Source organism: Rhinolophus sinicus, chromosome 17 (genome assembly GCF_057876585.1).
Source record: "Rhinolophus sinicus isolate RSI-liver-muscle chromosome 17, RSI-T2T, whole genome shotgun sequence".
Taxonomy (NCBI): domain Eukaryota; kingdom Metazoa; phylum Chordata; class Mammalia; order Chiroptera; family Rhinolophidae; genus Rhinolophus; species Rhinolophus sinicus.
In genome coordinates, this window is record NC_142517.1 from 74,062,868 (window position 1) to 74,084,383 (window position 21,516).

The 21,516-nt window shown below is 37.9% G+C and overlaps 1 protein-coding gene across 29 annotated transcripts in view; it reads right to left on the minus strand.

Annotated features, from left to right (window-relative positions):
- Positions 1 to 21,516, minus strand: part of BBX (BBX high mobility group box domain containing) — a 245,215-nt gene that overhangs the window by 61,600 nt on the left and 162,099 nt on the right. For all 29 annotated transcript variants that reach the window (XM_074332306.2, XM_074332334.2, XM_074332388.2 and 26 more), the window contains 3 exons: positions 20,523 to 20,765; positions 13,182 to 13,377; positions 9,426 to 9,493 (listed from right to left, as the gene is read on the minus strand). In XM_074332306.2, coding sequence (XP_074188407.1) covers positions 9,426 to 9,493; positions 13,182 to 13,377; positions 20,523 to 20,765 — 507 coding nt within the window. The remainder of the gene's footprint in view (positions 1 to 9,425; positions 9,494 to 13,181; positions 13,378 to 20,522; positions 20,766 to 21,516) is intronic.

Sequence of the window (21,516 nt, forward strand, 5' to 3'; positions counted from 1 at the left end):
ACAAGTCATAAAATTTTAAAGTTAAAAGCGACCCTCTGGAAATTGTTAGTTATGATGAATGGTCTTAAATAAAACTTGCTATTTGAGTGGAGAATTCAAATGTAAGTAGTTAGCAGGGTATTGGAATCCTGCACGTGGTGTCAATTGTTCGATGCAATCCAAGAAGTCTACGCACGTGTGCTCGTGCTCACCGTACACCTGGATGCACAGCAGAGGCACAATTAGTATCTGTTGACTGCCTCGATTCTCTGGGTCTGCAAATATGAGGAATCTCAATGACCTGGCCAGGAATCACACAACAAAGGCTGACCAAAGGTTGAAACAGCAGGAACTGAATCACTGAGCCTATTCATTTTACTCTAGTGGACAATGTCCTCTGTCAAAATCTAACTACTCTTACTTCAAAGCAGTGTGGATTTAGCATGTATCTTCAATGGGGTATAATGCAAACAGAATAAAATTAGGAGCCAGGAGAACTGGGTTACCACTAAGCTATATGGTTACTTGACTCTAGACCACAGCAAAACAGAAGCAGAATATGGGAAGGGGCCTAGACTGGGAGTGAGAAAAAGGAAGAAGGTAGAGAAAGAAACAGTACCGGCAGCAAGAGGACACAGGAAGGAGGGAAAGGCCATAAAGAACAGACACCAATGTTTTACAAAGCATTGTACTCTATCTGAAACAAATTAAAGAAGGGAAAATAGCCCTAAATTTCTCCTGAAGGCATCAGTTCATTGCAGTAATTAACATTTATAACTCTGATTCTAAGTTGTCCAGATAATAATTATAAAATATATTCTTTATTAAAAGGCAGAAATGCATGTGGTAACATGCTAGGCACATTTCCATCTAAAATCTCAAAATGTAAAAGTGCTTCTATGACATGGAAAATGTACATATGCAGAATTCATTGAGTGTTTTATAAATAAGGAATCTAATGCTAGTGTGAATATCTGTGCATACACACATTTGGTAAAGAAATCTGGGATTATATCCACATAAAAGGAAGAGATTATGTCCATACAAAGAGTCAAAGATATTTGTTCATTAATTAAGAGTAAAGAAAAGACACCGAATAAGCAGACGGTTAAATAAAGGGAGAAAAAAACCCCCCGAGAAGCTGCTTCTAGAAATAGTCTGAAATAATCCATAAAGCCACTAGGTGTAGCTATACGCCCAAGAAAGAAGTCCTCTAAAGAGATCAAAAGCAGTTTCGTTAACCACATATTCAACTTCCCTTAAATCCAATCTTCCCTTTGATTTAGCTATAATTCACAATAACCACGGAAGAGGAATGATTAGTATAATTAAGGATTATGATGAGGTAGTATTTTTTCCCCACAGTTGCAATTCTGATTGTGAAAACTGTAGATATAGAAACGAGATCCAGGTCTGATACAAAACAAAATCACACCAGCCAGACGCACCGCAAGTGCTTTGCAAAGCTAGGATTAGCAAGAGCCAGTTCTGACTTCACAGGGCACAAGACCACAGCCACGCACAGCTGGATTGTGATGAACACACAGGCAACAAAAGCGGTAGGTGCACTGGTTGTATCTGAACTACATATCGCTGCCGTCGGTAACTCAAATATTTACTGATTACTCACGCCAGTAAATATTCAGTAATCAGCTATTAGAGGCCAGCCACTGACTACTGCTTTCATACTTACATTCCACTTGTATGCACTTTAAGCTGGGGAATAAAATGAGAGTAAAGGAATGTGTTTGGCCCTTAAATTGCTGGCACTTCAAATGCAGGTGACAACTACACATATAAGAATGTACGTGCATAATGGTGGAATATAACAAGGCTATGGACGGTCAGAGAAGCAGCCTTTGCTCTTTCTGGGAAGAAGTTAAGATAAGTAACATCTAAGAAAGCCCTAGAAGGACCTAGAAGGAACACCGTAATTGAAGAAATGATGTGGTAAGCTCAGGAGGGAAAGTATGGAGGCAAGTGCCCTATGTGTTTGAGAAACAGTGAGTTTCCCAGTGTGGCTTAAGATGAAGACGCTTGGGAGTGTAATGGGAGATGAACTGGACTGAGACAAATATGAATTCTATGTTAAGTTTGTAAAGTCAGCTGACAGTAATGAGGAGCCAGCCAAGGTTTTTAGTCAGAGGAGTGCCATATGGAGTTAGGTAACTGTGTCCAGGGAATGCAGGTGACTTTGGCTGGGGAGTGGCTGGAGGTAGGAGGCCAATTAAAAGGTTAAGGAAACAAAAGAGCTGAGATGTGGGGCCCTGTTAAACCAGAGACAGTATTTGTGAGGCCTCAGGAATAGTCTGGAAGTATGTCAGGGCTGAGGAAAAGGGGTCAGACAATGCCAGTGTTTCTAAGGTGGGTTAAAGCCTTGAGTTCTCAGTGAAAGGGGGAATTTGAAAGAAGGAAGAAAGTTTAGGCAGGGGTGGGGAGTGGGGTTGTCTGCCTGGGAGGAGAGGGTTTGTGGGTAGAGGTTTCCATTTCAGAGTTCAAGTGTAAAGATCTTGTGTCCAAGGACCGGTGATCCGATTCTCACCCTCATCCTGACGCTGCCATTCCCACAATCTGTGGGAATTGCCAGGTATGCTTCTGTAACACAGTACCTAAATGATCATTTAATTTTCATTTAATGTGAGATGTTAAATGAAGCTCTGAAATGGACTTGATCGTAAACACAGGTGAATTAAATAAAAGCACATTACATCCAAGTTAGTCCTTCAACATGTTTTTAAGGACTAAAATGAAGCCACTCTTCACTAAACCTCAGTTAGGTTAAGGGGAACCTGAGTAGTACAGCACTGCACTTGGCTGCCTGACCCCAGCCAGGACTGAGCTACAGCGCAGAAGACTACTGGGCTACCCCGGGGAGCATAACCAAATAACATGGCACAGAACTGAGCCTCCCCAAATTAGATACAGGTCAAGTCATCTGGCTAAAAGGAAAAATAAGTCCTGGTTTTCCTCAGGGCACCAGGGCTACCAGGCTATTAACTTTGTGCCTGCCGTGGGTCAAGTTGTCCCATTATTATAAGACAGGTGGCAGAGCACTAGTATGGAAGCACTAGTACAGACTCCAGGCCACTTCTACAAACCGCTACCCCTTCCCACCATCTCTGGGAGACTGAGGAGCTCATACAAGGTCATCACTGCCTAGAGCAATGCAGCCTGGGAACTCAGCCAGGATAGGTGCGTCAATCACGTTAGGGAAAAGGACCTGATTCTGTAGGTTTTGAACTCCACTGCTGACAGATGGAAGAGGCTGAGCTGGACGGGCAGTTCCAGCCCAAAGGGATAGTGAACATTTATGTAAAAAATGGACATCTTCACCCGGAAAGAGAGAAAGTTCAAAGAGCCCATTTGCTGTTTAATGTAAAATTTAAATATGCGCATTTCCTCACAAAGTACATTTAGAAGCTATAAAACTTTTTAAGAAAGGAATAAAAACTTTGAGGGGATGGGGCAAAGAGTCAGAATGTTTGGAATTCAATGGATTCTAGCATCCTGAAGTAGTCTAACAAGGGTACATATCAGACTAGCCCAAATGTACCCAAAGATACATTATCTGGAAAATTATTTTCAGAAATTATACTAATGGTGAAAACTTTCAATGTTATCTAAATCTGTATTTATTTTAAATGTAACACTCAACTGTATTTAAAACATGGACTAATCACTTATTCATTTAACAAGTATTGGTATAACTACCTTTTCTGTATCCAGATTTCACCTATCTCATCATTTAATGGAAAATATACGGGTTTAAATCCTAGTATTAGGACTTCCTCACTCTATGACCTTGGAGAGGCTATTTAATCTCTCTGGCCTAGTTTTGTCATTTATGAAATGGTGATAATAAACTAACCTCACAGGGTCCACGGGAGGACAAAATGGGATCATCAATGTAAGTGCTTAGCACAGTGCCTGGCCCCCAGAAAGCACCCACGAAACGCCCCTGTAAGGTAAGAGTGTAGCACAGGACTCCACTGAGTTGAGGCCAGGTGTGTGGGGGATGAATCAGAAAGGCCCCTGTAGGCTATGACGAGACTGATACTAGTTCTCCTCTTCCTGGGTTCAAATCCCAGTTCTGTCACTTCATTAGCAGCCCAATCTTGAGCATGTTATTTAACCCTTCTCTGCCTCTGTTTTCTCACCTTATGGTTTGATATTTACTTATAAGGGAAATACGACTCAACTCATAGGGTTGTTATGAGGATCAAGGGCTACTCTTAGATAATGCACTTGAGAACAGGGCCCAGAATGGAGGAGGTGCTCAATAAATGTTCGTTGTTGTAACTATCTATACTGCAAGCAAGTGGGGAGCTCTGCAATTTCAATCCTGTCATTAGGCCTAACCTCAAGTTGCTTAAAGTTTTCTGGATGAGTCAAGACTTACACAATGAGAAAAAATATAAACATACTTCCATTAGCGAATTTATTATAAAGAACACAACTATGTAAATATAATCGAGTGCTGTAATATATAACCTTGACAGTAAGAGCTATGAGGCCAATCAAATATGGCTCAAAAAATCCAATTTGGCTCAGAAATCAGGAAGGGCTTCCTGAAGGAGGTAGAGATTGATATTACAAATCAAATATATTATTTTTAAATTTCAGTCATACAGAAATGTGGATACATAAACTATTTTATTTTTAAATAAGCAGATGGTGATCAACAAATGAAAAATCAACGGGATTCCCTTTGAAGCCAGAAGTATCATGTATTGCTATCTACCTCTAAAAACCTTAATCGTAAGACACCCTCAGCTCCATGAGGGCAGAGACTTGTTTCTGGTTTGTTCCCTGATGTGGAGATAATAAATACTTGCCATGTGAATGAATGTGTAAAAACATGGCACTCTTCCTGCTCCACTCAATTTTTACACATGGCCGTCAACATCCCTAATGGAGGTGTGCCATCATTTGCTAGCATCTTCTCTACGAACTGTGATGCTACCTCTACTAAAGTCATACTTCCTATATTGGTTTCTCCCATGGATTAAAAAGTTGTCTCCTTCTTGAGCACCTGATGAAAAAGAGAGTCAATTACAACTGTAATTTCCTGCACATTTTCAATGGACAGGAACTGAGTGTGCGCGCACGCAAGTGCATGCACACACTGCTGGTAAAGCATACTGTAGCCTGTAGGAGTAAGCCTGATATCATGTAAGCTTGCAACCTAAGTCTGAAACGCCTAGAATAATTTATGGTAATAATACATGGTACCTACAAGAATGCTTTTCAGGATAGTTAAAAATACCTTACAGGTTTTATTTAATTAATCTTCACAGATATCGTGGGAGTTAAAGGCAAGTGAGCATAATTATTAGCTCCATTTTACAGGAAGGAAAGCGAAGAAAAAAGTGGCCTGATCATAACTTTAGTGGCATATCTCTTGGTTCCCACAAAAGAATAAGACATTCTAAAATCACAGACACAAGGTCTAATGCACTTCCCATACATTTAAAAGTTTGCCATTAGCCAATTTAACTAAACTGATGCCTTCAAAACTTTTCACTGATTACTTGATTACTCTGCCTTACTTTTCCTATTTTCCACCATTCCCCAAACCATCCCTTCTTAGGGCCAATCCTAAATGTTGTCCTTTCCAAAATTAATCCAAGCTGTTCTGTATATTATGTGTTGAATAATCTTCCCTTTCACAAACTCTGAATTATATCACTCCCAGCCTTTTAAAATTTTAATTTAGTTTTACATTTTTATTAAAGTAAAAAACATAACAATATAGAAGATTTTCAGTCCTGGAGATTACCTCTAGAAATTCTAGATCAAATAACGGCTCTCTGCAGCCCACTGCTAGCCTATGTTCGGCTGGCACTTCTATTTTATTTCATTGTCTGGACAACTTCCGTTTGATTTCGGAATTAAATAGGTTTGCTAAAATCTCATCTCCATTGGGAACACTCCTTTCCATTTCCTTCACTATTATCGGGTTCTTTCCTAATGAGACATCTATGCTTACACTGCATTTCACCCGGTGTCAGTAGAAACAAGCTTCGCCGGTTATTTCGAGCCAGGGATCACTCCGTTAGGCCTGTCTTGCTCAATCTATCTATTTTGCTTCCTCAATGCATACATTCTTTAATGACAAACATTGGCTTTAAAAAGTATCCCAAATATTTAATGCATTTCAATGTACTTGGGTATACAGGAAATACAGGGCTGATCATTTATGTGAAAAAAAAAAAAAAGAGAATCAAAATCAACTGCAAATGCAAATTTCATCCCTTTTACTCATAAGAAACACAAAGTTACCATAATTGAGACCACAGAACCAAGTTTGGCTCAGTAACAGAAGCATATAAAAATGTTAACCTAAAAGTGCCACAACTCTATTATAGCAGACTCCGAGTTAATCAGAAGACCATGGAAAAAAGGAGAAAATGCAAACATTTTGTTTGCTATTATTTGTCCACTGATAATCTCAAGAACCTATAATTTCTCTCTAAAAATTTAAAAGGACTTTAGGTAGATCTAGGAAATAGCACAGGCCAAAGAAGCTTTTAACCTGGAATGTTATTATTTCAGTTACAGCAAGACTCTGTACCTTCTAGAATTAAAAAACAAAACAAAACAAAAAAACTGGTACTTTCCATATTAAAAAAAATAAGACTTTTGAGGACTTTTTTCTATGTGGTTAGGTTTCAGATGAAAGAACAAAGGAAAATCTCCTCTCTTTGAGAATAATATATAAGAAGGAGAATTATGCCATGGCATTTAAAAAGCCATTATGATTAGACCATTTCTGTGGCAGAATTTTTGTAAAATGTCACTTTTGACTGGTCCTACCTAACAGTATAAACAGACTTTACCATAACTTTTCCAAATGTCAGAAGCATAAAATTTCTGTAGCTCTCTGTTTATCTAATTATTCTGCTAGTTTTTCTTAGAAAAATTTAAGTACATGTTTACTGTATTTGTCTCAGGTTCATCATCTGCCCATGTAGATAAGTCCCATTCTATGACCATGTCTACGTACTGGGAATGTGACTTTGAACAGGAAATCCGATGCTAAATGTAGTCTATTGATACCTATGGCATGAACTCTCTATATTTAGAGACAGCATTATTTTATACAACTGTCACTGCTTTATCAATTTACTATCTCAAGATTATTTTCAATAACGACCTTAATAGCTCTGATATGAGAAGTAGGGATGATGAAGAAAAAGTTGTATTCTTTTTCTTAAACAAGTCTGGTTTTAATTTACATTGTCAAAAGCTAACTTCATTTTGATAAACACCTCAAACATCCTTCCCAAAATGGTAACAAAGTGACCGTGAATGGCTGTTGAATTTTTCCTAATAAAAGCAGCAGTTGTTCAAAATGATTTATGCTAAATATTATAATAGAATATCTATCCAGGTACTCTCCCAAGGATCTTTCTTACTAACCACCTTAGTTTATGTTGTATTTCCATTCCTCACTTCCCCTATCACATGATTGCACTGAATATATGATATCTTGTCACTTCATCAAATACTTCCTTTTCTAAAGCAACAAGAAATAAATCATTTGTAAGTGCAAGTACATATAAAAAAGTTGTATTCTTTAGAAGTGATTCTTAAAGACCTAACTGCTGGCAATTTGTTCCTTATCAGATTCCCTTCTCCTATATGATTAACTTCTTTAAGCCATTGAGCTTTCTTTGTTTCTTTAGCTTGAGATTCTCAAAATGGTCCCCTGTCATCAGAAGTGGGGAGAGAACTTCTCACTGAAAAAGGCCCAAGTTGAACTTTAAGGGGGGTAAAAAAAAGCATTCTTTTGTTTGACTAGCATTTTCATCTGTCTGTAAGTTCTATAGACGTTTATTGGTTTACATTTGTTCCTGAAAGTTCAAAAGAATGCTAATAGATGTTGGGAAGAAAAACATCATTATACTCTAATCTGTTTGAAAAGAGAATGCTGACTTTCATAATACAAGTGCAGTGCATTGTTGGAAATCATGAGTCAGATTGTGTTGAAAGGTCAAGTGTGCATTATTATTCCAACATTCACCTTTCAGAACATGCTTGGGATACTCTACACCCAAGTGAGAGTTAGTCTGACTATTATTAGGTAGCTGCCATGTGTTAGAAAGTAAAATGATGCCCGAGAATGCAGTTATGTTAGGAGGTATAAACATGCTGAATAATGAGTATACAAAGGCACACAGTGACATGTTGACTTTTTTTCAGCTAAAGATTAGTACAATGTAAATAACTACTGTGTTTCCCCGAAAATAAGACCTAACTGGAAAATAAGCCCTAGCATGATTTTTCAGGATGACATCATCTGAACATAAGCCCTAATGCGTCTTTTGGAACAAAAATTAATACAAGACCTGGTCTTATTTTTGGGGAAACACGGTACCAGTCCACCAACTTACACACTGTTTGGTCCACTGAACTAAATGGAATCAAAATACTTAAGTTAAATTGGACACGTGGTCAACTACTATAGATCTCAAATGTAAACTATATACAGCAAAGGCCTTTTGTGATGTGAATTTCTTATACAGTAGATTCTAAAATTATTATTTATTTAAACAGGCTTCAACTGTAATTTGCACGGCACACTCACGATTTAAAACAAATAAAGGAAAAAAAGTCATATATATGTATATATAAAATCTGCAATAAAACTCAGCTGACTGCTATTTTGCCCTAAACAGTGACTGTGGTTGGAGATGGAAAAACTTCCATTTCAGGTACGTAACTGTGGTAAAATAACATGACCTGCAGGTTAATTCATCTGGTCTCTGTTAAATGGGTCTGGAAAATAGAAGAATTCCACAAATGTAAACTATGCATGGTTAACTGCTACTACCTGCCCATCAAAACCATACCTAAAAATGCTTCGCTAAAGCGGACTGACAACTACAGAAGGGAATACAAAAATCCTGAAACCAAGGTCATGAGGGCCTGGGTCTTTTTCATTTTCCATTTTAAAGAATAAAACAATCTTGGATTGCCATGTTTCCTGATTTTCTAAAATAGGAGTTTGTATTTATTCAGGTACCAAAGAAACTGAGAGTTTCATACTTTTTTAACTCTCATCTTTTCACTAGCAAGTTTAAATGAGAACATTACAAAGTAGGGAATGTTACGAATAGAGATGAATGAATTATAGGACATTACACAGCCATGGCAAATGCTAATTGTCTGTACATTGCCATTTCTTACTCCTCGGCTCATGGAACCTCAAAATCTGCACCTAACTTGTGTTTGTGTCCTCTTGGGCTTATTTATACCACTTCTGTTACCCTGAAGGCACAATATAATGCACATATAGATCTTAATGAAAACAATAAACGTCAAGTTTGTTCATGAGCTGTAAACAGTGAAACTGCAGAACTAACACTGTGAACAGAATACAAATGTTTGTGCTCTCGACCCCCAGCATGAGGAGAGTGAAGAAGGATGAGGGACTGGCTTACCTCTGAGGTGCCAAGAGCATGTTCTCCAGCTAAAAGCAGCATGCTCAGGCCTCCCATTTGAGTAGGATCTAAATAAAACAAATAATCATCAATTTACAACCATGAAGTATGGATAATCCACACAGAGACCAAAAAAAACAATACTCACAAAGACTAGCAATTAGAAATGCAAGAGAACCACATATAACTTTTTCTAGAAAACTTTCAAAACTCTTTATGTAGCAATAATCTGGCATATGTGCACTTCGTATCATACGTTTGTCAGCCTTTTAAATACCACTGTTGTCCCTATGCCAGTGTAATCTGTTCTTCAATACCAGATGTTTATAATATGCGTTATCTCCTACTGTGATGCTTCTGTCCTTACTGCATGGAGATTTTAGATGGATTATCTTTTCAAACAAAGAGTGCTTATGTTTGTCTTCTAAGACATCTGAGATTATTATTCCCAAATTGTTATTTCTGCCACGTGAAATCAGGGCTGATAAAAAGAGCCAGGCTACCAGAGGAACTAGAGAACAGAGAAATTTTCCAAAATCTAGTGGGCTTTGTTTGAATAATCTTCCTTTAAAATTTTCAAAAACAAATTGAGCCTATCCTAGTGCATATAGGTCTTCAATAAACGTGTTTTTAATTTTAGGAATCTCTGTACATACTGTTGCCTAAAGACATTTAGGAGTTTCTTTTCTTTTCCTTTTTTCATTTTTGTTTAAAGCTTTGCCCTTAAGTATATCTTTATATACAATCTATCTCGAGAATGCTGAAGCAACTGACCACACCTTATACAGTCAAATTTATAAAAAAATTGAAAAAAGAATCTGAGGTAGTTAAAAATAAAGAGGTTATGAAAGAGGAAAATATGTCACCAAACGATCAGGTGGTCAAGAAACAGCTCAATGTTAAAAGATAGTCACATAGAAGACACACATACAGAACTCACAGGAACAATGTGATTTGATGAAACAAGACTCTTTGTTGTTAAGATTCCATCCTTAATTAAACATTCAAGTTAAAACCTATTGTGGCTGTTAAAACTGACACCTAAAACTATTTAAAAACAAAAATCAGGAGGGGGGAATGAATTTAGCAGAAAGTAAAAGTTTAACTTGGCTATTTGGGCAGCTTAACACTATTGTAGCTGTCATTTTAGAGGTCAGGCGGATTGGATGATCACTTTTCTTAAAATTTTTCCCCCTTTCTTTTGCCTCCTCCCCTCCCCACTCTGGTTCAAGCCATTGTTTCTCAGTCTAGTTGTGTAGGACACAGTTCCCTGGCCCATGCTGGTTTTATGAGCCTTGCGCTCCACCTAGGCTGAGGCAATAGGTCACCGGTCATCAGTCGGCCACTCACAGCAGCTCAGGGCAGCTCTCGCCGGCTGCCGGCCACTCACGCTGGCACCGGCTGCTCATGGCAGCACATGGTAGCCCACAGCAGCCCACGGCAGCTCATGCCAACCTCCGGCTGCTCACGGCAGCCCAGCCCCAGGGAGAGCTGTTGTTCACAATCTTAGCTGTAAAGGGCGCAGCCCACTAGCCCATGTGGGAACCAAACCGGTGACCTCAGTGTTACAAGCACAGCACTCCAACCACCTGAGCCACCGAGCCTGCCCTCACTTTTCAATGAAGACAAAAATGTGTTCGTTCCAATTATAAACTAAAATAGGAACACACTTATATAATAATTTTATTTACGTTATATACCAATGTGACTTTGCAAGAAATTTGCTGTATAACTACTAAAACACAAACCAAGAAATTACCATCAACCTTTATATTAATTTATATTTATACAGTGTTATTTAGAAATATCAAAAATACATAAAGAGATATATAAAGAGCATGCTTTCCTTTCACCAACAGGGCTTATGCTAAATTAAATTTTACACAGCTTTCCTTTCTTGGAAATCATATATCTGAGTGCTTTGAGGTTACTCAAAACAGCAAAAGGTCATGTGACAGGACTATGGGGAAAACAAAACAAAAAATGAGATTCCATGTTGAGGAAAAGCATAAACTGGCCTCTAAAAGCCCTACAGTATCCCCTAGATTCAAAGAGCTAGGCATCATGTTTTAATCAAAAGCAAATTAATTTTCTTTCATTGTACTGAAAAGCAACATAACTAGAAGTATCAGACCAATGTTATACACTTATGCACTATCTTAGCAGGGCTCTGATCATGGATTTCCAACATCCACAGCAGGTCCTTATATAATGAGATAAATGCAAGGAAACTGTTTTGTACTTTCCTGTATTTGGCTTTGAAGAACATGGCTTTTAAGAGCTGACCTGTAAATATCTTGGTCGAAGTCTAAGTTCCATTTTCAATTTAAGTACAAAAGGTAGATTAATAAACTGTCAGAAACAGTGCTACAAACAGACGTCTTTCATAGCTTTCTATAGTTAAAATGTAATTATTTTTGGTTTGTGAAGAGCCATTCTATGCAAAAAAAACCTACACAGACTGACCTAGATTTAGAATTGGGAGAAAAAGCAGTGGAAGATAAATGATAATCAAAGGAATTCAGTTAGAAGCCAATCATCCATATATTCTTTTTTGGTCTTGATAATGAAATATTTTATGAAACACTCCAACTAACATAATCTGGTAAATCCAGGAGCTCACCAAGACTACCAGCAAGTGGTTAGAAGTAAAATTATACAAAATAACAGCTAAAACAAAGATAGATCTCTCTTTTGATTCTTCTGGAATATGCAAAAGCATCAGTTTGGTAGCTCACCTAAAATTAACTATACTACAAATTAACTATACTAGGTAACAATTGAAGACTTTGTTCTCCCAGAATGCCACCATTATATTAGACTGCATTTCTTAGGTTTATATATGACACCACTACATACTTTTTTATACTATGAATCACACACTGAACTATTAAATCTCATTAGGCCTACTGGCCCTTAAAAAAAATGAAGCATCATCACAATATTGTTCAAGCTTTCCATATTACCAATGATTCGATGCTCTCATTTTGAAGAAAATTTGCTTGTAATAATGAAATAGGAACCTTACAGCTCAACATCAACTTCACTCTTCCACCCTGCCCAATCTCTCCATTTCATCCTGGGAAATTCCTCTCCTGATTACGGCATTGCAATAGTCAGGGAAGACAGAGCCACTTACAAGGTGAATATAAACACTTTATTTCATGGTTATAAATGTTTTAGCATTCCTTACTACCCCAAGAGTATTAGAGGTGCCATAACAAATGGGACCTCCTGGAATTTGCAATGGGCTTGGTCCATATAGGAATGGGGGCAGGAGAAGGGGTAGGATGGGAATTCCCTCTAAGAAACAGATGTCAGGATCCATCTCAGGTTTGGGATGGAGTTGTTCATATTCTTGCCCTCGCTGTTGCAGATCCTCAGATGACCTACATAACTGTATTTTTCTTAAATATGCATGATAACTAAGGTGTTTTACTGGGATAGCTTAATAGTGTGTACGTGTGTAAGCTATTTGGTTACCTTGTAAAATTCCCTGAGCTTCTGACGTTCTCCACACTACTGCCTGCTTCTCCAGAATGTCAATGTCAGAAATTGGTCTATCCACCTTTTTTTAATTATATATACTCATTCAATGTATGCCATGTTCCAAAGCTTTAAGGTATACTTGCCATTATTTCCTTTTGGTCACATATTTTGCTTCTCTCTCTCTCTGTATTATTTGATAAAAGTACTGCTGAAATGCATTGCCCTGTCTGTCCTTAAAGAACAGGCAGAAATAGTGTCTCAACTCACCGGCCATTCCAAAGTTAAGCTGAGGCATTTCTTCAGTCTTTGCTTTCTTGGGGCTTGGCAAGTCTCGTGAAGAGTCAGATGGGAAGGCCCATAGTTTCTTTCGTGGATTGACAGAGGGTGTTGGGGATTTCACAGGCTTGTTTGTGGTAGGACACCATTTGTAGCCAGGATTTGCTTTCATAAATGCATCTTTATACTATAAATAAAGAATAGATAACAGATTTTAATTAACACACAGATTGAAAAAAGTTCTAATTGCCTTCACGTCAGCCCAACCATGTAGATAATGAATGAAGAAAGACATTTTCGGTAACTTCAGTGGCTTTTCTTGTAGAAGAATGACAATGTCAGCACAGGGCTTCAGAGACAGGACATGAATTTATCTACTAAAAGTTCCTTTGTGGGATGAGGGTACAAAGGCAGCAAACTTTTTATCTTTTAACCCTCAATTGTTTTCAGTATCCAAAAAGCTGTCTGACCTTGGTGGAGAGAGGGAGTTATTTGTCATAGATAGAGGCAAGGGCTTTGAAGACCAAAAAACCAGAGTTCAAACCCTAGCACTTCCATTTGGGGCTACGGTGACCAAAGATAGAGACCAAGAATTGAGAATGTAAGAGTCTGGGCCTCAGCCTTCAGTTTTTGCCTTCATAGAGTGAGAACAACAGCCAAATAAATGCCTGGGGTTACTGTAAACAGTGGCAGCGTGGCACCTATTTCAAAGTAGGTATCAGGTACACAAAACAAAGTGTGACTTCATACCAAGGCCAGTAATCAGGTTCTGCTCACTGCTTAATTTGGTAAGTACAGTAAAAATTAAATCTGTGCTTTGATGTACTAGTAAGGCAAATGCAGGCAAACTTAACAGTAAAGAAATCAGTTGTGGGATAAATGAATCAAGATGGAGACTAGGAGAAGGGGAACAAGGGAGGGCAGAGTGATGAATAACTTTTCAGTTGTCTGGAGATGCAGGGCTATGTCGAGGCTCAGAGTCCGGTGACCTGGGTTCAAAACTCATCTATGCTATTAGCTAGTTGTGGACATTAAGCAAGTTGTTCACCTTTTCTCAGCCTCAGTTTCTCTATCTATACAATATAACTGCACCTGCCAACATCCCAGGGTTCTGTAATGAGCACATGAAATCACCAACATGCATGTATGTGTTAAGAACTGTAACGTGCGATGTTGCAATTAATCTATCACAGACGTTATGTCTTTATTTGGAGGTTTCAGTCTTCACTGACAATATTTTCCCTTCTCCTTTATCTTTCTGTGGCTTTGTCCTATAGCCATTTCTCCCAACTCTGCCACTTCATCCCCTTTTCCTGACAAAATAAATAAATAATATTTATTGCTATTCATTATATATTGCCAAAAGTTATGTCATATGATAAATTGTATTTTCCATGTATTCTTCAACTATTATGTTATTACTGCTGGATACTCTAGTAATACAATTCTTTCTATCCTGTGAGCTTGCCTTTTAAAACAGTTACTTTGTGTTTGAAATTAACTAAGTATAAGCTCCAAACAGCTTTTTATTTACCCCAGTAGGAAAAAAGGTTCCTTTATCCTTGGTGTAAAGAACGTATATGTAATCCAAATAACAAACCTTTCCCAGCACTTCACTTTACATCATATAAATGAAAATGGTACTGTAGATAATGTAATGTTAATAGTCAATGGTTTAGAATTATCCCCTAGTTACCTTAACTCAAATTTTCTAAATAACCTTTTTTTAAAAAAACTAAAAGCTGTACATCTGCATATTGATACATAGCTACATTTAGAGGAAAGTAAGCATAAAAAACTGTAAGACGGTTCTACTTTTCTTACAAAAAATGGGACACAAGGCCAGAGCCAAACTAGAATCACACAGCAGAATATATCTGCTGATATCAAATGTGACCGAAGAGACACCCTAGCCTACATGTGCATGGAGGAGGGATTTACATGTTAAGTTGAGGCAGACAAATAGTCTTGCCTGCCGTCTGGAGGTGGAAAGTGACAAATGGCAGGGTGAGGTGAAAATGGAAGCAGCAGACACATGCATCATTATTGTGTTCCAGTAAAAGGCACATAGGCTGGGTTTGTCAGATGAACAGTCATTTGGACAAAGGTCACCACTCCATAAAGTGACGAAAGACTTACAAACAAATTAATTAACATATTTGTCATGAGAATAAAAGGGGGTAGTTTTATAAGAAGTTCCAGTTGTAAAAGATGCTGGCCAGATGTCCCTAGCACTCGCTTTCTGCTGCTGCTTAGGCATCTCCTTCCTCCCTTGCAATGTTGATCTGCTAGGTAAGTTCTCTCCCATTAAGATATCACATCCTTTGCTAGGAGTCATTTAGGAATTTGCTAGGTGAAAATCAATACGTGTAGTGAAAATGAATGTACTGTCATCCTTATGAATGAGTTATTACCAGCATCAACTAATTTTAAAGTACTGATGATACTAACCAAGCCCAGCTTAAACTAACTTATAATGTGGAGCTGTGCTGGTAACAACATAAAGCAGTGACAATCCCTGACCAGAACATTTCTTTCTCTTGCTTATATTCCACCTCCCCATCTCCATCTCAGTCCTCTGTCAGCGTGGATTAGATGGCAGATACTGGGGATGAAGAGTATAAATTGGAATCTCTGCCTTCAAATTCATTACAATCCACAATCAGCCACATAAATATATTACTTCTTTTTATAGATGGTCCATGAAAGCCTTCCCCTGACTCAGGCATGAAAAATGGTTTTGCAAAGAGTCTAAAAAGGGAATCTATCGATGGGTTGAAGATCAAAGGGCAAGAAAAAGGCCTGGAGTGCATGGGGTTTTATGGAAAATGGTAACTGAGAAATCACAATGAGGGTCAATATGCTGTCACAGTATCACAATATTAACCTTGCAGAATCTTAAACTCGACTGATGATCAATACCAAGACAATATTCATTAGCTCCATCAAGTATATGTTGAGCAAAAGATTTAAGAATGTGGGAGCTAGAGAAAAGAACATCATACAGCCTTTGTCTTGAAGGAGTTTACAGCTTCGATGGAGATGCCATTAAATTCATGTAAAGACACACAGGTCAACACAAGCAATGTACGACCAACCCCAAGCGAGGGCAGAGGCAGGAAGAGCCTCAGGGTGTGAGGATGTCTATCTGTCCTTGGAAATGGGCCCCTCACCAGTTACTTGCTGTGATTCAGCCGTGAGAGACAACAGAAAGGCTTAGTTATTTGTGATGAGGTTGTTAGGGAAGGGATTACAGAGAAGGCTGAGGACAGGAGCAATGAGGGAAGACTGTATATAGTAGAAAGCAAATGGTGTGAGTGAAAACTGTGTGGGCAAAAATCCATTATGACAGGATTGAAAGGGCCAAAGAGATAGGCCCCACCCATCCGCATCCTCAGGGCAGGACTGTTCAAGCTGGGGGTGGGCGGGGAAGCTCATTACCCACTGAGAACACCAATCATGGGGGCAACCGGTCTTATCTTGTAACTAAAATACTGATCTTCAAAACTTCCCATTGAAATGAAATTCACCTCATGGCTTCCAAGTTTTTTCTCCAAATCTACAATCCATTAGACAACCTAAGTGAATCTACTTCACAGACACAGTTACAGACTTACACAAGGTGCTCAGTAAATACTGGCTCCCTCTTCTCCTCCCCCACCCACCACATTTCATTACCAATAGTAATCAATCATTGTTCTTCAGTAATGGTATCAAATACATACCCTCTGTCACAGTATTTTGCCTGCTTCATACATGACAAAGGCATGGTTATATACCAGTAGACATTACTTTACTATGATAATCTTTTAAAAATTGAGTCTCAACGTTACTTTTCCAGATCATTTATAAGAATGGAAATTTGATCTTAAAAAGCACCTTAATGGTAATGAAAGATACACTGAATAATGGTTCTCCAATTGTTTGTTTTAATGGGGGCAGGGATGTGCCATCTAAAAGTCCAGAGTATTTCTAACTAATATCATTGTCTAGATCTTCTCAACAGAGAGAAAGGGAAGGGTGATCCTGGTGAGGTTTAGTAATACGGAAACCTGGGAGTGTCGATAAGATAAAGACAGATAATTCTGGTGCAAATATGTGAAATGTTAATCATAAAATAAAATCGACTAGAATTTGGAGGAGATATTACACAGGAAATTATCTGATATTTTAAAAAGAGATATAACACATTTCAAAATTTTGTAACTCTGCAGGGAAGTGAATGAACGAACGCGTAACATCATAAATTGAGACAGCTGTACGTCTTCTCAGTGGCAGGCAGAAAGCACATTATACGAGGGTGAAAGAGGAAAGGTCAAGTCTGAGAACCCAGCTCTCCTACTGCTAACTTGCTTCCTTGGATAAGTCACTTAACTTTTCTGGGCCTCAGTATCCTTCACTTTAGCTTTTGCAAAATAATAACTACCTCATGGGATTAATCTGAGGTTTAAGTAAATTAAATGTTTATAAAAGGACCCTGGACAAAATAGAGCAATATTCAAAAATGGATTGTTATTGCTTCCAAGATAAACACTTAAATATTTTTTAAAATACAGTAAAAGTCCTGATGTCTAAAACACAGGAACACGAAAGGTCTCAGAACAAGGAAATGTGTGAAACACGAAGTCCAAATATTTGGTTTTACTATCAAATCCCTGCAAAGTGGTGGGGTCCCTAAGTAAGCTCCCTAGCAGGCGGTCACAGTCAGAAATGAGAGCCTGTGAACAGCCGCAACACTGCACCATCACACACAGGGCTGGATTTACGAAAGCAACCCGGGTTATAGCTTTAGGATAGTATTTTTAAATGACTTATAACCAATGATTGCTCTAATGAGATTCATCAGAGAACATGAAACCCTCCTTCAATCATTTTTTTCAACAATGCAAATTAGTACTGGGCAACAATTCAAGAAACAGAAAACAAATCCCCAAACAGGTGATTCTCTCATCAGATGCACTAATAGAAGATAAGCAGGAGCAAGGAAAAGGGTCAGAGAAAATTCTAGCAGGTAAAAAATAAAATATCTCTCTAAAGTGGTATTAATTATCACTCACCGTTGCTTGAGAATATGTTTCTTTTAAAAACAAAAACAGAAAGGAAAAAACTAAGTACTCCTCACTCAACTGAAAATGACAATAGATACTGGTGAGTATCATGTAAGTATTCACATTCACATTCCAACTACGCTGAAAGAATATGTCTTGTTCCTCATAAAGAGAACACATTTCAAATTGGGGGTTTTTAATGAAAAGGTTACACATATAAAACACTTTTAAAAATGGTTTCCTGATGGGGGCCTTGAGGAACTGAGCCCATACTTATCACTAGCAACCACCACAATACCTGGTACATAGAAGCCACTGAATAAGATTTTGTTTATTAAACTGGCATGCCAATTAGGCTGCACTATTAACAGAAAAAACATCAGCACAATTACTAACTGCACTGTCTTGTAATTTCAAAACCATTTAGCTAATAAGTTGAAACAAGCATCACTTATAACTAGAAAGCAACCGTATAATAATTGTGAAAGTAGTTGAATATTCCACACTTTGCACTAGAAACAAGACAACATTTTATAAAAACAAAGCTAAACAAGACCCGTTGCAAGGTGAAGATCCAGTTATGGTTTCCACTTACAGTAGATTGCAGGGGGCCACCTTAACAAGATTTCATTACAGCACCTCAATGGTAAACATTGGGAACCTAATTAAGTAACTGGTAAGGGAGTTCCTGTTATGAAAATATTATAATATTTCCTCCTCTTAAAAGTGGCCACCTACTGGGTTTGTAAATTGGCAGTATTTAAGAAAAGGCAAACAATATACTTGGGATAGGCTGCATGTTATCCAAAAACAGCAATCCAAAAACAAACTCAAGTGTTTAATTATAGGAAGCTAATGCAGTTCCCTCTGAGGTTGCAGATAATTGCTTATTTTACCATATAAGTATGACTATGTAAAGATATAAGGCAATTTAATGGGAAAGTTTTACTGTTAATTATTGTTATGCTCATGGAAAGCCATTTAAACATTTATAATCGTGTAGGTTTTTGGAATTGATTTTAAATTTTCCAGATGTTCTACATAGTTAAAATCCTGTCTTTAATAGTAGTCAATTCCTGAAGACTTATGTGAGCATTAATTACATAGCAACGAGGCTAATCATTTATTCTGGATTCAAATTTCCCTGAACAGCGCATAAGAAATTTTTATGTTCCATGGTAGCTTGCTCAACAACTCAATAAAATCACAGCAATTAAAATAATTATTTTCCCACATGCTGAGATGTCTAATAACATGTGTCACTTGGAACACTGTATTTCGTGCCCTGTTGGTTCATCTTTTCACAGAACTTAACCAAATGTTTGGGTGGCAGGGCTTTTCATGAATCAAGATTGTTTGTAAGCTGCAACACTGAAGAAATAATATTAGAATTAGTCCTTTCAGGTTTAACCACAATGATATTGCTTTGCTTTTCCCTTTCTTGATAAATCCATTACACAACATATTTTAAATGTACAAGGAGCTCACATTTCAGATTAATTGAGAAACAGACTGGTCTACCATTTTTGAAGAAATTTCGTCACCGCGATCATTTTGGAATTGATTAATGTCACACCTCTCTGAATAGTTTTCCTGCAAGGAAATGCTTCTCACCAACTCCTGCCTACACAGTGTTCACACGCATGCCCACATCACAGTACATTCTGCTCATGTACACACTGCCATTCACTCACATACTGCTTTTAAATGTTCGTGTTGCACTACCTACAAAATCGAAACAAGTCAAAGCATATCTCTCAATCAACTATGTTTATTACACAATCAAAAAGTGTGAGAGCTGGAAGGGACACAAATGTTTGTCCAACTTCCTCATTCTAATAACATTTAAAAAAAATAAGGAAGCTGAGACCCAGAGATTGAATGACATATGGTAAAGCTACTTAGCATCAGAACTAGATCAAGACTCTTTCCCATGACACAACTAGACAGCAGAAACTGGATTCCTAGAAACTACTAAAAAAAACCCAAACCACCATTCATAGTATATAAATCACCATTCACATCAATCCCCTATATTAGCCAATGGAGTATATGCAATGAGAAAAAGTTTCTTGGTAACACATTGCTCTTGGCACTTCACCAGTGTTTGCAAGGTGACCTTGGAACTGAGACAGGAACAAAGCTCTTCATGTTTTGACTTAACACCTGATTCAGGATTCACCTTCCTGCTGTGAGGCCTTCAGCTGGGCCTCCGTATTTGCTGACCACTGGTTAGAGGATCGGTTGCTCACAACCACGATAAAACCTTGTCACTGGAACCTACCTCCTTGGCCATGTCTGTATATTTCTGCTTTTCCTTTGGATCGAGAACAGCCCACCAATCAGCTAGTATCTTGGTAGCACCTCGGTTATCAAGCCTGGGGTGTTCCTGACGTACAAGGGAGCGATGACGTTTGCAGAATAAGAGAAATGCATTCATTGGTCTCCGGGCTCGCTGTTCTGGTGATTCATCATCTTCAGTCTCACCAACATCTTGCTCTAGGCCATCAGCCCCAAGAACTTGAACCTATTACCAACCAAAACAAAAACCAGATGTTTTACACATCTTGGACAATTTTGCTTTAACAATCAGTCTTAGTTTTCAAAAAAAATTTTTTTTCTTAGCTCCATTTAAACAACTTACAAATTGAAAAAACGATTTTTTAAAAATCAAGTACTGTTAGTGGTTGGTAACCAATTTATGATGTATTCTTCTGCTTAGTTTCTATAGCAACCTGTGCATGTCTCCATTACAGCATATATTACATTGTGTTATAATTGATTCCATTTTTTTCTCTCACTAAACAGTGAGCTCTGTGAGGACAAAAGCTCTCTTACTTACCTTTACAATCACAGCACCTAACTCAATGTCTGGTGTAACATTAGTCCTTAACTGTTGAACGAATGAATCAAACCATCCCATGGTATGAGTCTCAAGATTAACAACAATATTCACGTAAAACATTTGAATATTCAGAGTTGTCCTCTTTGTAAAGTGCTTTTCTATGGCTAACAAATAATAGGAAAATGTATAACATGGAAGTAGATAATAAAAATCTAACATACAGACTCAATGTTTTTGTGCACAAGTACAGCCTCCTATTGTGAAAATCAAGAGACATCTAACATCATTTGAAGAAAGAAGTACATAGTAAATTTTCAAGCTTTCTTGTCTAGTGAAATGCTGCGGTGAGAGGAATAAACTCACCTAGGCTGAAATCTTCAAAATCGGTTCTGAATTCTCCCTTTTCCTAAGCATTTCATTCAATTCAAGGACT